Here is a 15,287-nt window from a genome sequence, read left to right on the forward strand (position 1 = left end):
TTTGTGTGTTCTTTGAAAGTCTGGTCGTTTCGAAGATGGAAATTAAACCATTACAACAAAAGAGGTCATGCTGAAATCAAATATGATGAAGAGATAGTCCAAAGCGATTAGGATTCGTGTGTAATGTTTGATGTGTAGCTCTCATTGACTGCTACTGAGCGCAGCCTTGAAACCGCAACGGTGAGGGCGCCCTTTGTAAAGAATACAATGAGATGCACGGCCGAGCCACCACCACCGACTTTTTCTTTGCTTTCTCGGCCACGATAGCACTGACCCACAGCTTAATCTTCCCTATCTTGGTCACGGATATCGAAATGCAGATGCGTGAATCGCGTCACAGGCAGCAGTGGAGACAATGACGGCTTCGGTGGGCTCTACGACACCTATTTTCGTACCGCAGAACAAGAGGCCATCATCACGCTCCTTGGCAGAAGACGCAAAGGGAGGTTTGTAAGCTTCACCTACAACACATCGTGACTCCCTCCCCTCTTCCTTGCTCCTTTTCGCTTGCTTTGGGCTGACCTACAGCGACGACGACGGATAATGCACCTTGCACATCTACCCTTTCGGGTCATGCGCCGTCTCTTGCTTTTTCCCGCCTCGCGCATAGCGACACCTCATTTGAAAATCTCTTCTTCTCTTGCAGCGGCACCAGCCTCGTTGCCGTGATCCAATCACGCTGCTTTGGGGGGCAATCGGCATGATGAAGCACTGATGTTGCAAAAGATGATTTCCTTCAACACGGTCTGAACGTCCAAGTTGCCATCGACCTGATTAGGTACAACGTTGGAGGGGAGCCGCAGATGTCGGTTTAGCGGCCACTCGCATGACGCTATTTCTAGCCTGTGGTGGCTGGAAATGAATGAGCAGGGCTGCGACTGAGGCTGAAAAGATGGCAGTACCGGATGCGTTTGGATTGAAAGGGGAGGGGTGCGTGTTTCTGGGGGCGTGTCTTTTTTTGGTGGCGCTCATTTTGCGGGGCTGGTGAGGACGATGAACCCGTTTTGGGGTTCAAAGTGGCTGAAACGTGAAACGGGATCGCAAACAGACGGCTGCGGGTTTTCTCCGCATTTGATGTCGGCGAGGTCGGAGATGCATGTTGCAAAGTTGAGAAATTAGGGGATTGAAGAGTTGAAGAGTTGGAGCGGAAAGAGGACGAGGTTTCCCGGTGCTGGTTGTTCTGAAGTTAACGCATGCAATGTTATGTTCCTGTCACGACCGCCTCTAGAGTCTGTACCAAAACGGAGAAGGGTAACGCCTGTAATGTTGGCATTGTCGTTATGCTCGTTCCGGCACCTGTATAGGCAATGCTTTTGGCTCATACCAATATCGCATACCCTTGGGCAATTCTTTGCTTTTTGACTTTCTGCGTCATCGATGGATGTATTGAAATGCGGAGTCTACTTCTTCATCGTACAGATGTGGTTTCGTTGTCCGCTGCACTATGATCGTCTCCGCTGCTTGGGCAGAAGCAAGTTCACGGAAAAGGCCCGCATTAGCAACTGGGCTGGGCAGACGTAAGCCCTAGAACTTGGGCCGAAGACTTGTCGAGTTTCGGAGCTCTTGGTAGGAGGGTAATAGCGAACACATGTAAGCTGCGGAACCAGAATTCGGACGAAGCTGTGTTGTAGTATGGTGTCTGCACTCAAGGGGAACGCCTCCCACATCTAACCAAGCAGGCTCGAGCGATTTAACCACACAAAGTTCTCATGTCTTGTTTCATTCTAGATGTCCTTCAAAGTAGGCGTTTCTCATACACCAAAGGACCGACTTCAAGCCAAGGCCAAGATGCCATGTCTGACACCGGGGTCCGGTCGTTTCACAAGACGCATTCCAAGACGATCGACCATTGGTATCTAACACTGAGTGTACCGGTCGCGCCGCATGGATAGGCGAGAGTTGTATATAACAGTGGCAGATGGACTTGCAACTCTTGAACCACGCCTGTTTGTATTCACAATGTTTACCACTTCCGAGAAAGCACCACTACTCCCTGTTGTCGAGACTGCCGTCCAGGCCGATATCGAAGCGCAAGATGACGATGGCAACGACCGCATCGAGGGCGCGTTGCTACTCGGGACGCTGTTGCTTACGGCTTTCCAGTTCCTCGTCCTCTTCAGTGCAGACGGCGGCATCCCCATCGCCTTCGGAGCTCAATGTAGCGCGCTGCTGGCGCAACTCGCTCGCGGGCTCCGCATCTCCATTCCCGCCAGCCTGCCAACGGCTGCCATCTTCTTCCTCGTCGCGCCATACGTGGCCCAAAAGGAGCGTCTGGTCATGATGCGATATGCGATACTGTTCTGCTATCTCGTGGGCTCGACGTTGGGCTCGATGTTGCTGCTTTAAGTCGGGCCAAAGGTCCGGCTTTACTGAGGATTAGCTCGTGTGGGGGGTTAACTAAGTTAACTAGGCGGGGCGCGATAGCGGCTCGGCCAGAGCTGCATGCTTGACATTTTTGTGCACCTCGTGTCGCAGGACTCAGAAGACGCAGGACGTTAAGTGAGTGAGTCAGAGGACTTGAGGTCATATAATACACGTTTGGGTATGTCACGTTTTTCTTCCGTCGTCTCGTGTCTACTTTGGAGCACCTGTCGCATGCCTGCCCAACCCTCAACTACATCTAACACGCATTTCCAGTGCAATTAAACCCCGTCATGTCTCTCGCGCGCCCCAATGCGCGTCTTCTCTCCCGCACCAACCGCGTCTTCAGCTCGCAGATTCGAACATACTCGGCCCCGGGTGACGGTGTGATACCGCCTGCAAAGAAGAAGTACGTACCAACTTCTGGTACCTACCCGCGCGGCTTCAAGGTCGGAAGCGCACATGTCGGCGTCAAGGCGTCAAATACCCGATTCGACGACCTGGCTCTCATAACATCCGACACTCCATGCGCGGCAGCCGCCGTCTTCACAAAGAACAAGTTCCAGGCTGCGCCTGTGACGGTGAGCAGGGACTTGTTAAAGGAAAGAGGGGGCCAGGGCATCCGGGCCGTGATAGTGAATTCAGGCTGTGCCAATGCCGTGACAGGCAAGGGCGGAATCGAGGATGCCAAATCCATGGCAAAGCACACAGATGCTTGTTTCACCGACAGTCCAGACTCACCAGACTCGCCATATCGTAGCATCGTCATGAGCACTGGCGTCATCGGCCAGCGGCTGCCGATTGATAAAATCACATCCAAGATTCCCACGGCTTTCGCCAATCTAGGCGACACGCACGACCACTGGCTAGGGACCGCACGCGCTATATGTACAACCGATACATTTCCAAAGCTCATGTCCAAGACCTTCAAGCTACCGAGCAGCGATCGAGAGTATCGTATCGCCGGTATGACCAAGGGTGCCGGCATGATACATCCCAACATGGCCACGCTGCTTGGCATCATATGCACTGATGTACCCGTCGCCTACTTTCCGCTCCGCAGAATACTCGCCTCCGCGGCCAACAAGTCATTCAACAGTATCTCGATTGACGGTGATACATCTACAAACGACACTGTAGCTATTCTCGCCAACGGTGCTGCTGGTGGGGATCTCATCGATACCAAATTTCATTCTGATTTTGAGTCTCTCAAACAGGTCATCACCGACTTTTCGATTGATTTGGCTAAACTGGTAGTCAGAGATGGCGAGGGCGCAACCAAATTCGTAACCATCAGGGTTACAAACGCTAGGTCGATAACTGATGCACGCCGCATCGCGTCCAGCATTGCGCGCTCTCCCCTCGTCAAGACCGCTCTTTACGGTAAAGACGCGAACTGGGGCCGTATCCTGTGTGCAACTGGGTATTCCACTGCCCGCAATCCAGCGGTGCCTGAAGAGACAAGCGTAAGCTTTGTCCCCACTGATGGCAGTGAAGAACTCAAACTCCTGGTCAATGGCGAGCCGGAGCAGGTCGATGAGGCCAGGGCAGCCAAGATTCTAGAGGCAGAGGACTTGGAAATCAAAGTCAGCGTGAGTAACACTCCGGGAAAGGATACATGGTTTTGGACTTGTGATTTCAGTCACGAGTATGTTACTATCAATGGTGACTATAGGACTTAGAAGGTTATGGGGATAGAATTCAATGAATGAGCGGAATTTATAGTGGGAATATCCATACAAAATACTATCTGATGATATGTCAAAACACTGTGTCGCTTCCGTGTATCTTGAGATGAGCCCAGTGCAGCCAGTCCTTCATACCATATCTTGTCGTGTGTGCCAACCAAACTTGGTGTAATCTCGGCACAGCCCGCCTTCATTCACACAAAAACATCACGACGCAAATGTACCTAGGTAATGTTTGTACAACCACAACACGACTCAACAAAAGACTTTCTTCCCAAGAGCCTACAAACTAAAACTAAATACCCTCTCCTGAAACACCAGCCACACCAAACATTACAACATCTAGCATCTCCGTTGCACATTTTACATGTTATTGTTAGAATCGAAGCTGAACAAGAACACACCTTTCTTTCAAAATACTTACACTGCCTTTCCGTCCGCCCCTAATTCCTACAAAGCTCCAGAGTACCACAAATAACACCAGCCCACATCACCAAATCCTACCTACACATACTAGCCACACGTACTCTCTACATTCCCCGCAACCGCAGCCGCAACCTTAATCCCACCCAGCACACCCCATCCCCGACTGCACACCCGTCCCTATCGTCCCAAACCGTCCCTTTCCCCCTTTCCCCCGAGAATTCCCTCCAAGATCTAGCCCCTCCAAAAAAGAAACTTCACTCATGCACGTATACCGATGCACTAAAAAGCAAACACGCACAGGGTAGCAGTCACCACCACACAAGCCGACCGACTAGCACATGTAATCCCGACTCACACTAGAGAAGTAAACGGGCCTCACAACGGCTTTCCCGTCCTCTTACCCTCCCCCTTGCGCCCGTACTCACGGCCTTCGTATCCATCCGCCGGGGCAGGTAGTAGTCTACGCATATCCGTTCCGTCATGGTCCGCTCGCCACCCTTTTTCCAACCAGCATCTGATCAGCAGCGACACCAAAAGGGTCCTTCCTGGGGTCCTGGCGCTAATGCTGATGCTAATGGCAGAAAAAAATGGGGAGCCGGTACCCCACCGCGGATATATGCATCGGCCTACGTGCGGTGTAGTAAGTGTAACGTGTACATGATCCGTGGAAAAATGATCGTGTCGTATGTCTGGTACAAGCATTGTCCTCTTGACATATCCGAGATGTGTTTAAGCTTTTGGACTTCTGTATTATGGGACGGCTTACCTAGTCTTTTATCATCTAATGCTGGCTTCCAGACACTGTTCTATGCATGCATGACAGTAGACCAATGCAGATGCAATGCAAAATGACTTGCATATGCATATTCCCTTCCTCCCATCTGCCCCCACGAAACAAGCATGCCTGTCGTGGGGAGAGAGGCCGGGCAAGGAAAAGAGGGGGTAGGGCCGCTAAGCTAACGCAACAAAAGTAAAACCTACGTATGTATGTGTAAGCGTAGTGCATAATGCGGGAAGGGCATCGCGCAATTCGCAATGAAAAGAAGGGGGTTAATTTGTTGGTGATGATGATCACAGGGATAAAACTTAAAAAAAACATACGACAGCGGGGATTCGCCAATGGTCACCCACTTGACTACTAGTCCGCCGGTTAAAGATTTATCGTGTGGAGAGCGGACGGGATCCAGAGTTGTTACTTTACCTATGGTCGTATGTGGAAGAAATAGCGGATCTTGAAATTCATATCCGTGGTTGTCGTAAATGGGTTGGCAATGGTTGTAAGAATGCAAAACCGTAAATCAGGACACACCGGCAACACCATGGCATACATCACAACAGCAAGCACCAACAAGTGGCAAAGACAGTTTTATAAAAGATCAAGACACATGTGCAATTCGCTGAGCAATAAAGACTATAGTATCCGCTACGTTCAGGCATGGTCTCGTCCACGTCATTACGCCATAGAACCAATGGCCGTCAACCGCTCGTCAGTCCTGTCAGACATCTGCCTTCGATATATCATTACGCTCGCACTCGCTCGCACGCAAAAAACGAAACAAGAATTCCAAACACCATAGGTAGACACAGTGACAAGCGTAGTATATACGCCCACGTAGTCGTGCAACTCCTCGCCTAATTAGAAGTAACGTCAAAGAATGACGCTAATAGTAGAAGGGCCAGCCGTTGCTATCGTGGGTATCGTTTGTCGTAACGTCGTGAGGTGGGACTATCCAGTGGACAATCCAAAGTAGCGCTAGTGGAAGTGATGATGATGATGTGAGGGGGACCGTGATGAGCAAGGGTCAAGAGATAAGAGCTAAAAGATGTAGTCGCAAGTTGAGGGGTATCGAGGAATAGCGAAGAAAGAGGAATCGAGATCTACGTGATGAGATCCAGAAGTGGCGTAATAAGGGTAAGATATAATCCAAAAGCCGGTGGTAAGGGCTTGGGAATATTGTCTAGAATCGGACAGTCGAGCTGCGGGCCAAGCCCGGTCTGGAAGACTTCTTCTGTGGTGATCCATTGGGTGCGACGGCCAATGACCTGGCGCCGATTTTCTCAAAGCCTTGAAGCAAATCGATGCCAGGCTCTGATTCGTCGCTGTGCAAGAGATGGGAAAAGTCATCATCGTCTTGCTGTTGCTGTTGCTGTGGCTTAGCCGGAGCTGGGAATGACTGAGGAGGAGTAAGACGGGCATGGCCGTTCTCCTTGTTGGCATTGGAGATATCAAAGTCCAAGAGAGCGCTAGATGAGGGAGGGTTCAACTTAGGAGCTTTAATGGGCGACATGTTCTTGACAGGTGACAGATCGGGAATGTTGAGGAAAGAAGACGACATCTTCCAGTTGGGTGTAGGGGAGTCTACCATGTTGCCTTTGGTACCGGTGATATCTGCGAGTACGCCGCTGGTGGTGACGGCACGTTCAAGACGAGGGCGCTTAGCAGAACGCTTGATTGGGCTTTCGTTGTAGCCCATGTCGCCAAAGATGTCAAAGGTGCTCTCGAAGCCATGGCCGACGAGGTTGACGTTTTCATCGTTGGGAATGGATACAGCTGGGCTCCAGCCTTTGTTGTCGAGGAAGGACGTGTCGACCCACATGGCTAGACTCTTGTCAGGTGAGCCGCCAACCAGTTCCCGCATCTTGTTACGATGATTACGGAGGTTGGTATTGGGGGACGCAGAAGCCGGTGGTAGGGCAGGGCGTTTGAAGACTATAGCAGGGGTAAGGGGGTCAAGGACTTTGTGGCCTTGCCTGACGGGCGATGAGATGAGGTGTGCGTTGCCAGGCTGCTTCATGTGCGGCCTGGTCTTGGTTGGTGAGTCGTAAGAGGAGCCGCGAATACGGGCGATCTCCTCCTCGGCTCGACCACGCTTTAGATTGGGGCGATCGAGATCTGCCTCGGATGTGAGTAAGGGACCCATTGGGTTGCCTTTGGTAGCGGATGATTCGATTGACGAGTAGTAGCCGCTGTCACCGAGACCGTTGAACTTGCGCTGTCGACCACCTGATCGGCTGCTGTTGGAAGGGAAACGTGGAGCACGTGGCGGTGTATCCTGGCGAATGGAGCGTGAGCGTGAGACGGGAGGAGGAGGCGACGAATGAATGTCGGCAGCTGGGGGTGAAGAGGGCATCTGACGAGGTGGTGGCATGCTGAGAGGGTCTTGTCCATCGTGCGCAGCTGGGTCCGAGCAGGGAATGGTGGCCTCTGAGGAAGGAAGCTCGGGCTCCTCAGGAAATTTGCTCGAGTCAAACCCCTTTGTCGAGCTCATGGGCGGGAAGCTAGCTGACACGGACGTTGAGGGACGAGGGAGATCACTGGGGTAACCTTGTGAAAAAGACTCTTGGTGAGCAGGTCGGCGGACTGGCTTGACCTTGTGATACTGCTTCTCGAATCCAGCGTTGATGACCCAGTAGTGGCCCTTTCCTGGGTCATCTTTTGGGCGCTCTTGCTTGGAGAAAGATTTGCTGAGACTGAGGTTGTGTCGAATGCTGTTCTGCCATCCCGTCTCTTGTGAATTGCGGTAGAAAGCGAATGTGTCGGAGATCCACTTGTAGATCTGGGCGAGGGTCAAGCGGCGGCTGGGTGCGCGCAGGATGGCCATACCGATGAGCATGGCATAGCTGTATGACGGCTTATTCCCATCGTCTTCCACGCTCGGCATCTGGTCCGGGTCGGGCAGCGGACCGTCGACCTCGTCGACCTTGATATCCTTGACAAGCTTCTGCTTCTTGCTATTTGCGTTTGTAGTTGTGTTTGAGGTGTGCATGTTGGTGCGGTCGCGTAGTGGAGCCGCGTCCATCAGAGGTCGCTTGGGCGCGTTCTTCATGGGCGGTTCTGCAGCGGATATGGCGGAATTGTAGTAGGCGTTTTCCTTGTCCATATGGGACTGGTAGCCGGGCCAGTACTGCAGGCCGGCCGCCATTGGCTGCGGGTGGTGCGAAAGCAACGGCTGGGTCTTCTTGGGAGGCGCGTCTGTGCTGAACCACTGTTCTTGGGGCGGCGGAATGGTGACGGCGTTGAGGCCCTTCTCAACCAGGGCACTGGGCGGGGGAGAGCTAGAGACGTGGCGGGCCTTGCGGGGGGATTCTTCGGGCGTGTCGTGTACCGGTGGCGCGAGGAGGGTATTTGAGCTGTTTGACACGTCGGTGACGGAGCTCAGGGTGTCGAAGTAGCGTGGGTTAGACTGGTTTCGTTGATGATGGTGGTGTGGTTGCACAGGGTCCTGAAAAATCTGCATCGAAGGCTGTCGACGCGCTGCAGCCATGGCGAGACCAAGGTACAAGGACTCCAACAGCCTTGTATAGTCTCTCCAGACGCTTTGACGCGTGTAGTCGCGTTAAGGAATCCAAAATGGAAGCGTCGGGCCTACTGAGCACGGGCTTTCAGGGCACTGAGGCCTGAGATTGCGGTGACGACTGCCAAGCGCGTCGTTTTGGGAGCGGTCAGGAGTATGCTGCCAGCTGTCGACGGGCGTAGGCTGTCGGGCATGTACAGAGCAATTCTGCGTGAATTGGTGAGAAAGGAGGCAGCTGTGGGGTGCAGGACTGCTATCTAACCTGTGCAGATGCGATGAGGCAGCGGAGCAATTCGCTTATGGGCGCTAAAAAGCAACCTCTGACGACAGAGTAATGCCGGATCTGCAGCGGGAAGCGGTGTAAGTTTGCTTTGTGGTAGCCGAATGCGTGTGTTCCAGAGTATCGAGTCTGGAGACGGCGCGGGCGTGGAGAAGAGATAAACAGAGTAAGCGGGCTGGACAGTACCGGTACGGGTACAAGAGCGAGAGAGCCTAGTACACAGGTAGGTAGAAAGGTAGGTAGACCTGCAGGGGCCGCGGAGAGAAGGAACGAATGCGGGCAGCAGCGAGCTGCAAGCAGGAGCGATAGAGAGCCTGCAGCGCACCTTCCTTGGCTGCCACTGCAAACGCACCTGCAAGGAAGGAGCGACCGGCGCAAGGGCGCATGGCCAATGGGAGAGGCCCGAGCACGCGTTCCCTCTGATCGATCGCACGTCATGTTGGCTGCGCTCCAGGAACAACCTCGTGACTTTGAGTGCTTAGAGCCAGGCTAGACAGCTGTTCGCAGTCGCCGTGTGCACATTAGCCCTCTTTGCCATCGACGCCCATCGGAAACGCCTTGCTTCTGTCGCGGCATGGCATCTGACGGCCGTTGCGCGCGTTGCAGGCCCCGAGCCAAGACCGCAACCTGGAAGCGCCTGTACAACGCCACGGTGAAACAAGAGCGTCGACAACGCGAACCACGGTGCAAGCTGCTGGCTAACAGCCTTCCTCGAGTTGGCGACCTGGCCACCAGCCTATCCAGCGCCGCCCAATGACCAGGTCCCCCCGGTACGCATGAAACTCGACAAAAAACCCTGGTCCATAAGTGCCCACTTCCGCTCAACCACTAAACCCACAGGCGATACCCTAGGGGTACACGGCTACTCAGTACACGCTGCATAGTATGCCCCGTGGTCCAGAAGGGTCTTTACATACGCTTTCGCAACTTGTCATTTCGATCGCAACCCTACCGCACGGAACCCGACCTTTCCTGCACTGCCATGGCCATCGCAAACCCGCCAAAACCCCATCGATTCTTCATCTGGTCGACTACATTTCACCCAGACTCTTTCGCGCCTTCGCGCCTGAGCACGACGGACGCGGCAAGTACGGGTATCATCTCACTGCCCACTCCCGAGCATGCCGTCTTCATGCGAGGGACGCAGCCTACTGCATAGCACCACGTCTGCGTGTCAGATTACCTACCCCAGTACCCTACTCCCATCGCATTTACTGCTTCCGGAATTCCGACATGCACATATCTCTCCCTCCCTTTGCCCTTCATTGTCCGTCTTTTCTTTGACCTTGCCGCACTGCCTCTGCACGCTAGCCGGCCGTCAAAAACGTCTGTGAATCTTTTAATAACCTAAGCGAAAACCAAGCCTTTTCGATCTCGATGCGCGCGGAGCCTACTCCGGTGATTACCACAGCGTGGGGCGGGCGGCTCATCATGGTGATCAGCGGGTGTGAGTTCCGACCTCAACAGCGTCTGTTCACATCGCGCCTAATCTCGCACAAAAAGACATAATCGCCGCACTTGTGAGTCACCTTGAAGACAGGGTTTATTTGATTGGAGACCCTATGTGCTACACCCCCATCCGGCCTTGGTAGCCTCGTATTTCTACCAGACTTGCAAAGGTCTGACGTCTGCCTAAACTAGTGAATTTCATAATCTCATGCAGCATCTTCATAGTCGACCCAGACGGTCGCGTTGTGCGATAAGACCGACCCATGGAACACAAGATTGAAACAACAAATTTTCTCCCACATGAAGTCAGAAATCAATCACATGCCAACCAAATACATAATGTACCTGCGCAATCAAAATCTAATACAATCAAATTCCAGGTAAAATACAGATATAAGCTCAGGAAATGAACGAGAGACATGGACATACTTCAAACCCGCTCTTGTACAATCATACCGTTCCATCTAGCATCTCCTTGTTTCTGCCTACCATCCATCTCTGACATTCCTCATCAGCCAATTTTCCACCTCGCATTTCCAACTCTCATCTACTTACCCCTTCTCTACAATTTCCCCCAACCCGTCTACTAGTCCAACCACCAATTCTCCTCCAAATCATCCACCGGAACCGGCCAAAAACTAAGCCTCCCACACGGCCCATTACTGAAACTAAGCGCATACTGCTCCGGAAAATCCTGCTGACCCTGTATCGTACCCAGATACAGGGATAGACTGCCCCTGCCACATGTGGCGTTGCTATTCTGCACAGGGCTAGCTGTGGACATGGGGGCAGAGATCCCACTGGGTGAAATCAAGGTCGGGAAGATGCCAGAGGCGCTAGGATAGAGCGTGGGGAAGGAGGACGGGTATGTTGCGTTGAGGAATGGGTAAGGCGCTAGGATAGAGCGTGGGGAAGGAGGACGGGTATGTTGCGTTGAGGAATGGGTAAGGCGCATCGGATGCTGCTGGCAACGTCAAGTTCGGGAAGCCAGAGGGCTGGGGACTGTCCGATAGGCAGCGTCAGCGAGTGTGCCATTGGTAAGGGGGTATGGCACTCCTGTACCAGACGGCATTGCTATCCCAAATGGAAATACTCCGGTCGGTAACGCAACTCCGGATGGAAATACGATTCCAGAAGGATATACAACACCAGACGGGTAAGCTATACCCGAGGAATAAACGGGTAGAGGAAGTATAGTAGGCAGAGCGGTCGGTGGTTGCGTTAAGCGGAGATGGCACTCCAGATCACTGGGCGCAAAGAAAGACCCAGCGCAATTGGGCTAAAGTCCATCAGCATCATGAATCCCTAGCAAGATACCAGTAGGCAAGATGAACACTTACAGTAGTCTGACAAGCAACACAGCACCCAACCGCACTCGTCATATCAATCACCAGCTCCTCCTCATTCGGGAAACCTTGTGCAGGACGATAGATGACGCGATCGAACATGAGCATTTTACCATTGATATCCCGGATTCTATTCACTAATTCTCATGTCAGCAGTTTCTCTCTACAACTAAACAGAGATTACTCGCCGACATTGTTCGCCCCACAAGCCGCATATTCCGTCGCCCTAGGCAAAATCTCCGTAACCGTACTCGTCACACTGACCGTCAGCGTACTGCTCGCCAGCGCTGTAGCTCCAGCCTGATAAACGGTCATAGGTAAGCCCGTAACCGTCATTGTCTGCGTACGATTTATAGTCTCGTACACGAGACAGTCGACGCGAAAAGTGAACTTGCGGTTCAGGCTGGAAGTTGTGCCGTTCCTGCTGGACCAGAAGCCGCCGCTGCAGTTGGAGCAGGTTTGTCGCTTTCCTAGCTGCAGGGCATTGTTTTCGAATAGTGAGTGGCGCTTGATGCGCGGAATGGGCGTTAGTGTGGCATTGGATGCGTCACCGACGATCATGGGTATAAAACCTGCTTGGGCGGGAATCACGACAGCAGCAGGTGTAGATGTCGTCGTCGTGAAGAAGGTGGTGGTCGTGGTGAGCATGTTCATCTGCGTAGTGGCATTCGCGGTCGCGGTAACCGTCTGGCGAATCTCAGAGATCATACTGGTCACGCTCATCGTCGTAACGAACTGGTACCATGTTGGCACAGCTGCGCTCCCAGCAGTCCCCGTGGGAATGGGATAGTAGCCAAAGCACGAGGTGCAATGTGTTGCCGTGTAAGTCATGTCTTGGGCTACGATGGTAGCTGGGATAGCTGCTAATGCAGCGAGAAAGACGAAGCGCATGGTGAATGAGTGACGATTTCCAATCAAAGAAGTGAACGTGAGTAGTTGGATGTTGAAATTATATCGCACCGACAGCTGTATATATACGTACTTGGGCGTCGAGCATGGTCCATGAGGCGTCAAGGGAGACTAAAACGACATGTCGTGATCTCTACAAGCTGAACAGAACCACACGGAACCAAGCCGATAAGTATCACCTATCGTCTCTGTTACGTGGAGGCGAGATCGGATGATAGATTACCATCGCCTAGGTACAATTCACCGTCTTTGTTCGTTGTCGTGGCATGCGACATTATGCGCCAGTGACACTTCTTAGAAATTTGAGAACTTGGTACAGTTATCATGAACATGCGGAAATACTCGAGTCATAGTTATGTCGTATACGATGATCCAAATCGACATAGTGTGATGGTGGCCGAATCATGTCGAAACCTAGAGTACTCTAATCATAAATGAACATCTTATAGCTCTCCAATTGCTCTTAATTTGTGGGATAGGTCTACCTGTGTATTCATGAGCTCCCTGCGGAGGTTCATAGGACCCTATGGCATAGCCAAACCTCGTCAAGGTGGAGGATGTTCAAGAACACGCGGACTTGCGTAATCTAGACGGTCCTCTATTTGGATTTGTCCTACCCAGCTCTGATGTGGGTACTATGTCTTTATGTTTCTATTGATAACATGATCCATGGGCGAGCGGCGCACACGGGCGAGCGGCGCACCCCACCAACTTTTGCAACTTTAAAGCGATGCATCTCAACAACGCGATAATATTATTGCTAGATATTGATACAGTAGATTACTCTATATTAATAGTATCAGTCTTGCATGTGCGCGAGTTGTGCCCAGTCTCCTTGCACCTAGTGCAGCGCCTTTGAGCCCGCTGGCTGAGGCCTGATCGCGCTCCTCCTTGACGCTCTTCATGAGCAATCTGCTGGTCAGCCTCATTTTGAGCCAGTATATCCTCTCCAGCTCCCTTTGTGAGTACTCCATGCTTCTGTATACGCCTTTTAGAGCGCCGCCTACGCTCTGAGGCTGCGCTATTGGCCTTCTCAAGACTAGAGATCCGATCGCGCATCAGCTCAGCAGAGAGCATCATCACCTCGGCGCCCTTCTTTAGCTGGTCAATCGCCATAATAATTGAAGCTGGTGATGAGCTCTTGTGCTGGCGCACGCGCTCACGTATTAGGCTTGACTGAGCCTCAAGCTCACGCGCGTTGCTCGGCGTTTGAGCTACCCAGGGAGCCTCTGGCAGAGCTGCTGGAGGAGTAGGTGTACGCAGTTGTACATCTACCTTTGATAGAACAGCCTCTGGTTGTAGAGGAACAAGGCCTGCGCCGCGGAAGGCTGAGCAGATATTGGCTGGCGTGAACGCTTGATCAAATGCTGCCTTGAACGCTGGCAGAAACTCTAGCTTGGTGATGTGGTTGATGTGGTTGCGCATAAGGCTCTCCACCTCACGGCTGTACGCGCGCTTCAATGGCGAGAAGCAGCCAACATCAAGTGGCTGGAGTAGGTGAGATGAGTGAGGAGGCATACAGAGCGTATGGATATTGTTCTCCTTGCAGAGCTCCTGGAACTCTAGAGATTGGTGGCTCTTATGGCCATCAATAATAAGCAGGCGACGCGCGCCTACACTACGAGCCTGCGTGTGAGCGTTGAAGTGCTTTAGCCACTCAACTCCAAGCTCATTATTCGTCCAGCCATTATCGCTGACTGCGATCGCCCAGTCGCGTGGGATCTCAGCTTCCTTATACCAGGCTGATAGGTGGTACTGGCCAGCGAAGATGAGGAACGGTGGGACTGACCAGCCAGCAGCGCTGATAGCAGCGATCAGCGTTACCCACTCGCGATTGCCTGGCTGAATACTCTTCGGCCTGCCTCTCCTCTCTGCTCCTGTTATAACTAGCTGCGTTGTAATCTTGCCCATCATAAAGCCAGCTTCATCAAAGTTGTAGACGTCCTCATCGCAGATACCTAGCTCAGCCTTTGTCTCTTCTACAAGCTTAAACCACCTCTTTATTAATGTTGCATCCTCACAAAGAGCTCTCTGCCTATCGTACGCTTGGTTGAAACACGTCCGAAGACTGTCTGTACGCTTAACAAAGGTAGATGGCCAGTTGACTCCAACCTGCTCTCCACCACGCGCAGCCAGCAGCTTATCAGCCATATCACGTACAGCTGTGTAGGTAGGCGCAAATCCACGCAGATCTAGCTGAAGTATATAGCTAATAATCACCTCCTCTTCTCTCTGGGTAAGCTTCCTTGAGTTGGGCGGGCAATCGCGTCGGGCAGGTATACCAGCGCGTCGGCGGCGGAGCGTTGTTTCGGCTACGTTGTAGACTACTGCAGCAGTACGGGTACCTTGGATCTGGTGCGCATTAATAGATGAGATAGCAAGCTGAATATCTGCTTCATTTGATAGTAATTGAGTAGCGCTGCGTTGAGCCATTGTAGATTAAGATCAGTAAGGTGAGTAAAGTTGGTGGGGTGCGCCGCTCGCCCGTGTGCGCCGCTCGCCCATGGATCATGTTATTGTTTGTGCAACTTGG

The 15,287-nt window shown here is 52.4% G+C and overlaps 6 protein-coding genes across 6 annotated transcripts; 3 read left to right on the plus strand and 3 right to left on the minus strand.

Annotated features, from left to right (window-relative positions):
• Nucleotides 1–1,959: 1,959 nt before the first annotated feature.
• Nucleotides 1,960–2,346, plus strand: PtrM4_015570 (uncharacterized protein; the record flags this gene model as incomplete). The annotated part of the gene is made up of 1 exon (XM_001931472.1): nt 1,960–2,346. One exon carries the CDS (start codon nt 1,960–1,962, stop codon nt 2,344–2,346), a length of 387 nt encoding a protein of 128 aa, XP_001931507.1.
• A 308-nt stretch (nt 2,347–2,654) lies between these two features.
• PtrM4_015580 (ArgJ, N-acetylglutamate synthase (N-acetylornithine aminotransferase)) lies at nt 2,655–4,043 on the plus strand (the record flags this gene model as incomplete). The annotated part of the gene is made up of 1 exon (XM_001931473.2): nt 2,655–4,043. The coding sequence occupies one exon, from the start codon at nt 2,655–2,657 to the stop codon at nt 4,041–4,043; it is 1,389 nt and encodes a 462-aa protein (XP_001931508.1).
• Nucleotides 4,044–6,433: 2,390 nt separating this feature from the next.
• Nucleotides 6,434–8,740, minus strand: PtrM4_015590 (Transcription factor Forkhead-HNF3 family; the record flags this gene model as incomplete). The annotated part of the gene is made up of 1 exon (XM_001931474.2): nt 6,434–8,740. The coding sequence occupies one exon, from the start codon at nt 8,738–8,740 to the stop codon at nt 6,434–6,436; it is 2,307 nt and encodes a 768-aa protein (XP_001931509.1).
• A 1,292-nt stretch (nt 8,741–10,032) lies between these two features.
• PtrM4_015600 (uncharacterized protein) lies at nt 10,033–10,209 on the plus strand (the record flags this gene model as incomplete). Its single annotated transcript, XM_001931475.1, has 1 exon — nt 10,033–10,209. One exon carries the CDS (start codon nt 10,033–10,035, stop codon nt 10,207–10,209), a length of 177 nt encoding a protein of 58 aa, XP_001931510.1.
• A 1,816-nt stretch (nt 10,210–12,025) lies between these two features.
• On the minus strand, nt 12,026–12,736 carry PtrM4_015610 (uncharacterized protein; the record flags this gene model as incomplete). The annotated part of the gene is made up of 1 exon (XM_001931476.2): nt 12,026–12,736. One exon carries the CDS (start codon nt 12,734–12,736, stop codon nt 12,026–12,028), a length of 711 nt encoding a protein of 236 aa, XP_001931511.2.
• Nucleotides 12,737–13,534: 798 nt separating this feature from the next.
• PtrM4_015620 (uncharacterized protein) lies at nt 13,535–15,187 on the minus strand (the record flags this gene model as incomplete). Its single annotated transcript, XM_066103188.1, has 1 exon — nt 13,535–15,187. One exon carries the CDS (start codon nt 15,185–15,187, stop codon nt 13,535–13,537), a length of 1,653 nt encoding a protein of 550 aa, XP_065965390.1.
• Nucleotides 15,188–15,287: the final 100 nt, after the last annotated feature.

Source organism: Pyrenophora tritici-repentis, chromosome 1 (genome assembly GCF_003171515.1).
Source record: "Pyrenophora tritici-repentis strain M4 chromosome 1, whole genome shotgun sequence".
Lineage (NCBI taxonomy): Eukaryota > Fungi > Ascomycota > Dothideomycetes > Pleosporales > Pleosporaceae > Pyrenophora > Pyrenophora tritici-repentis.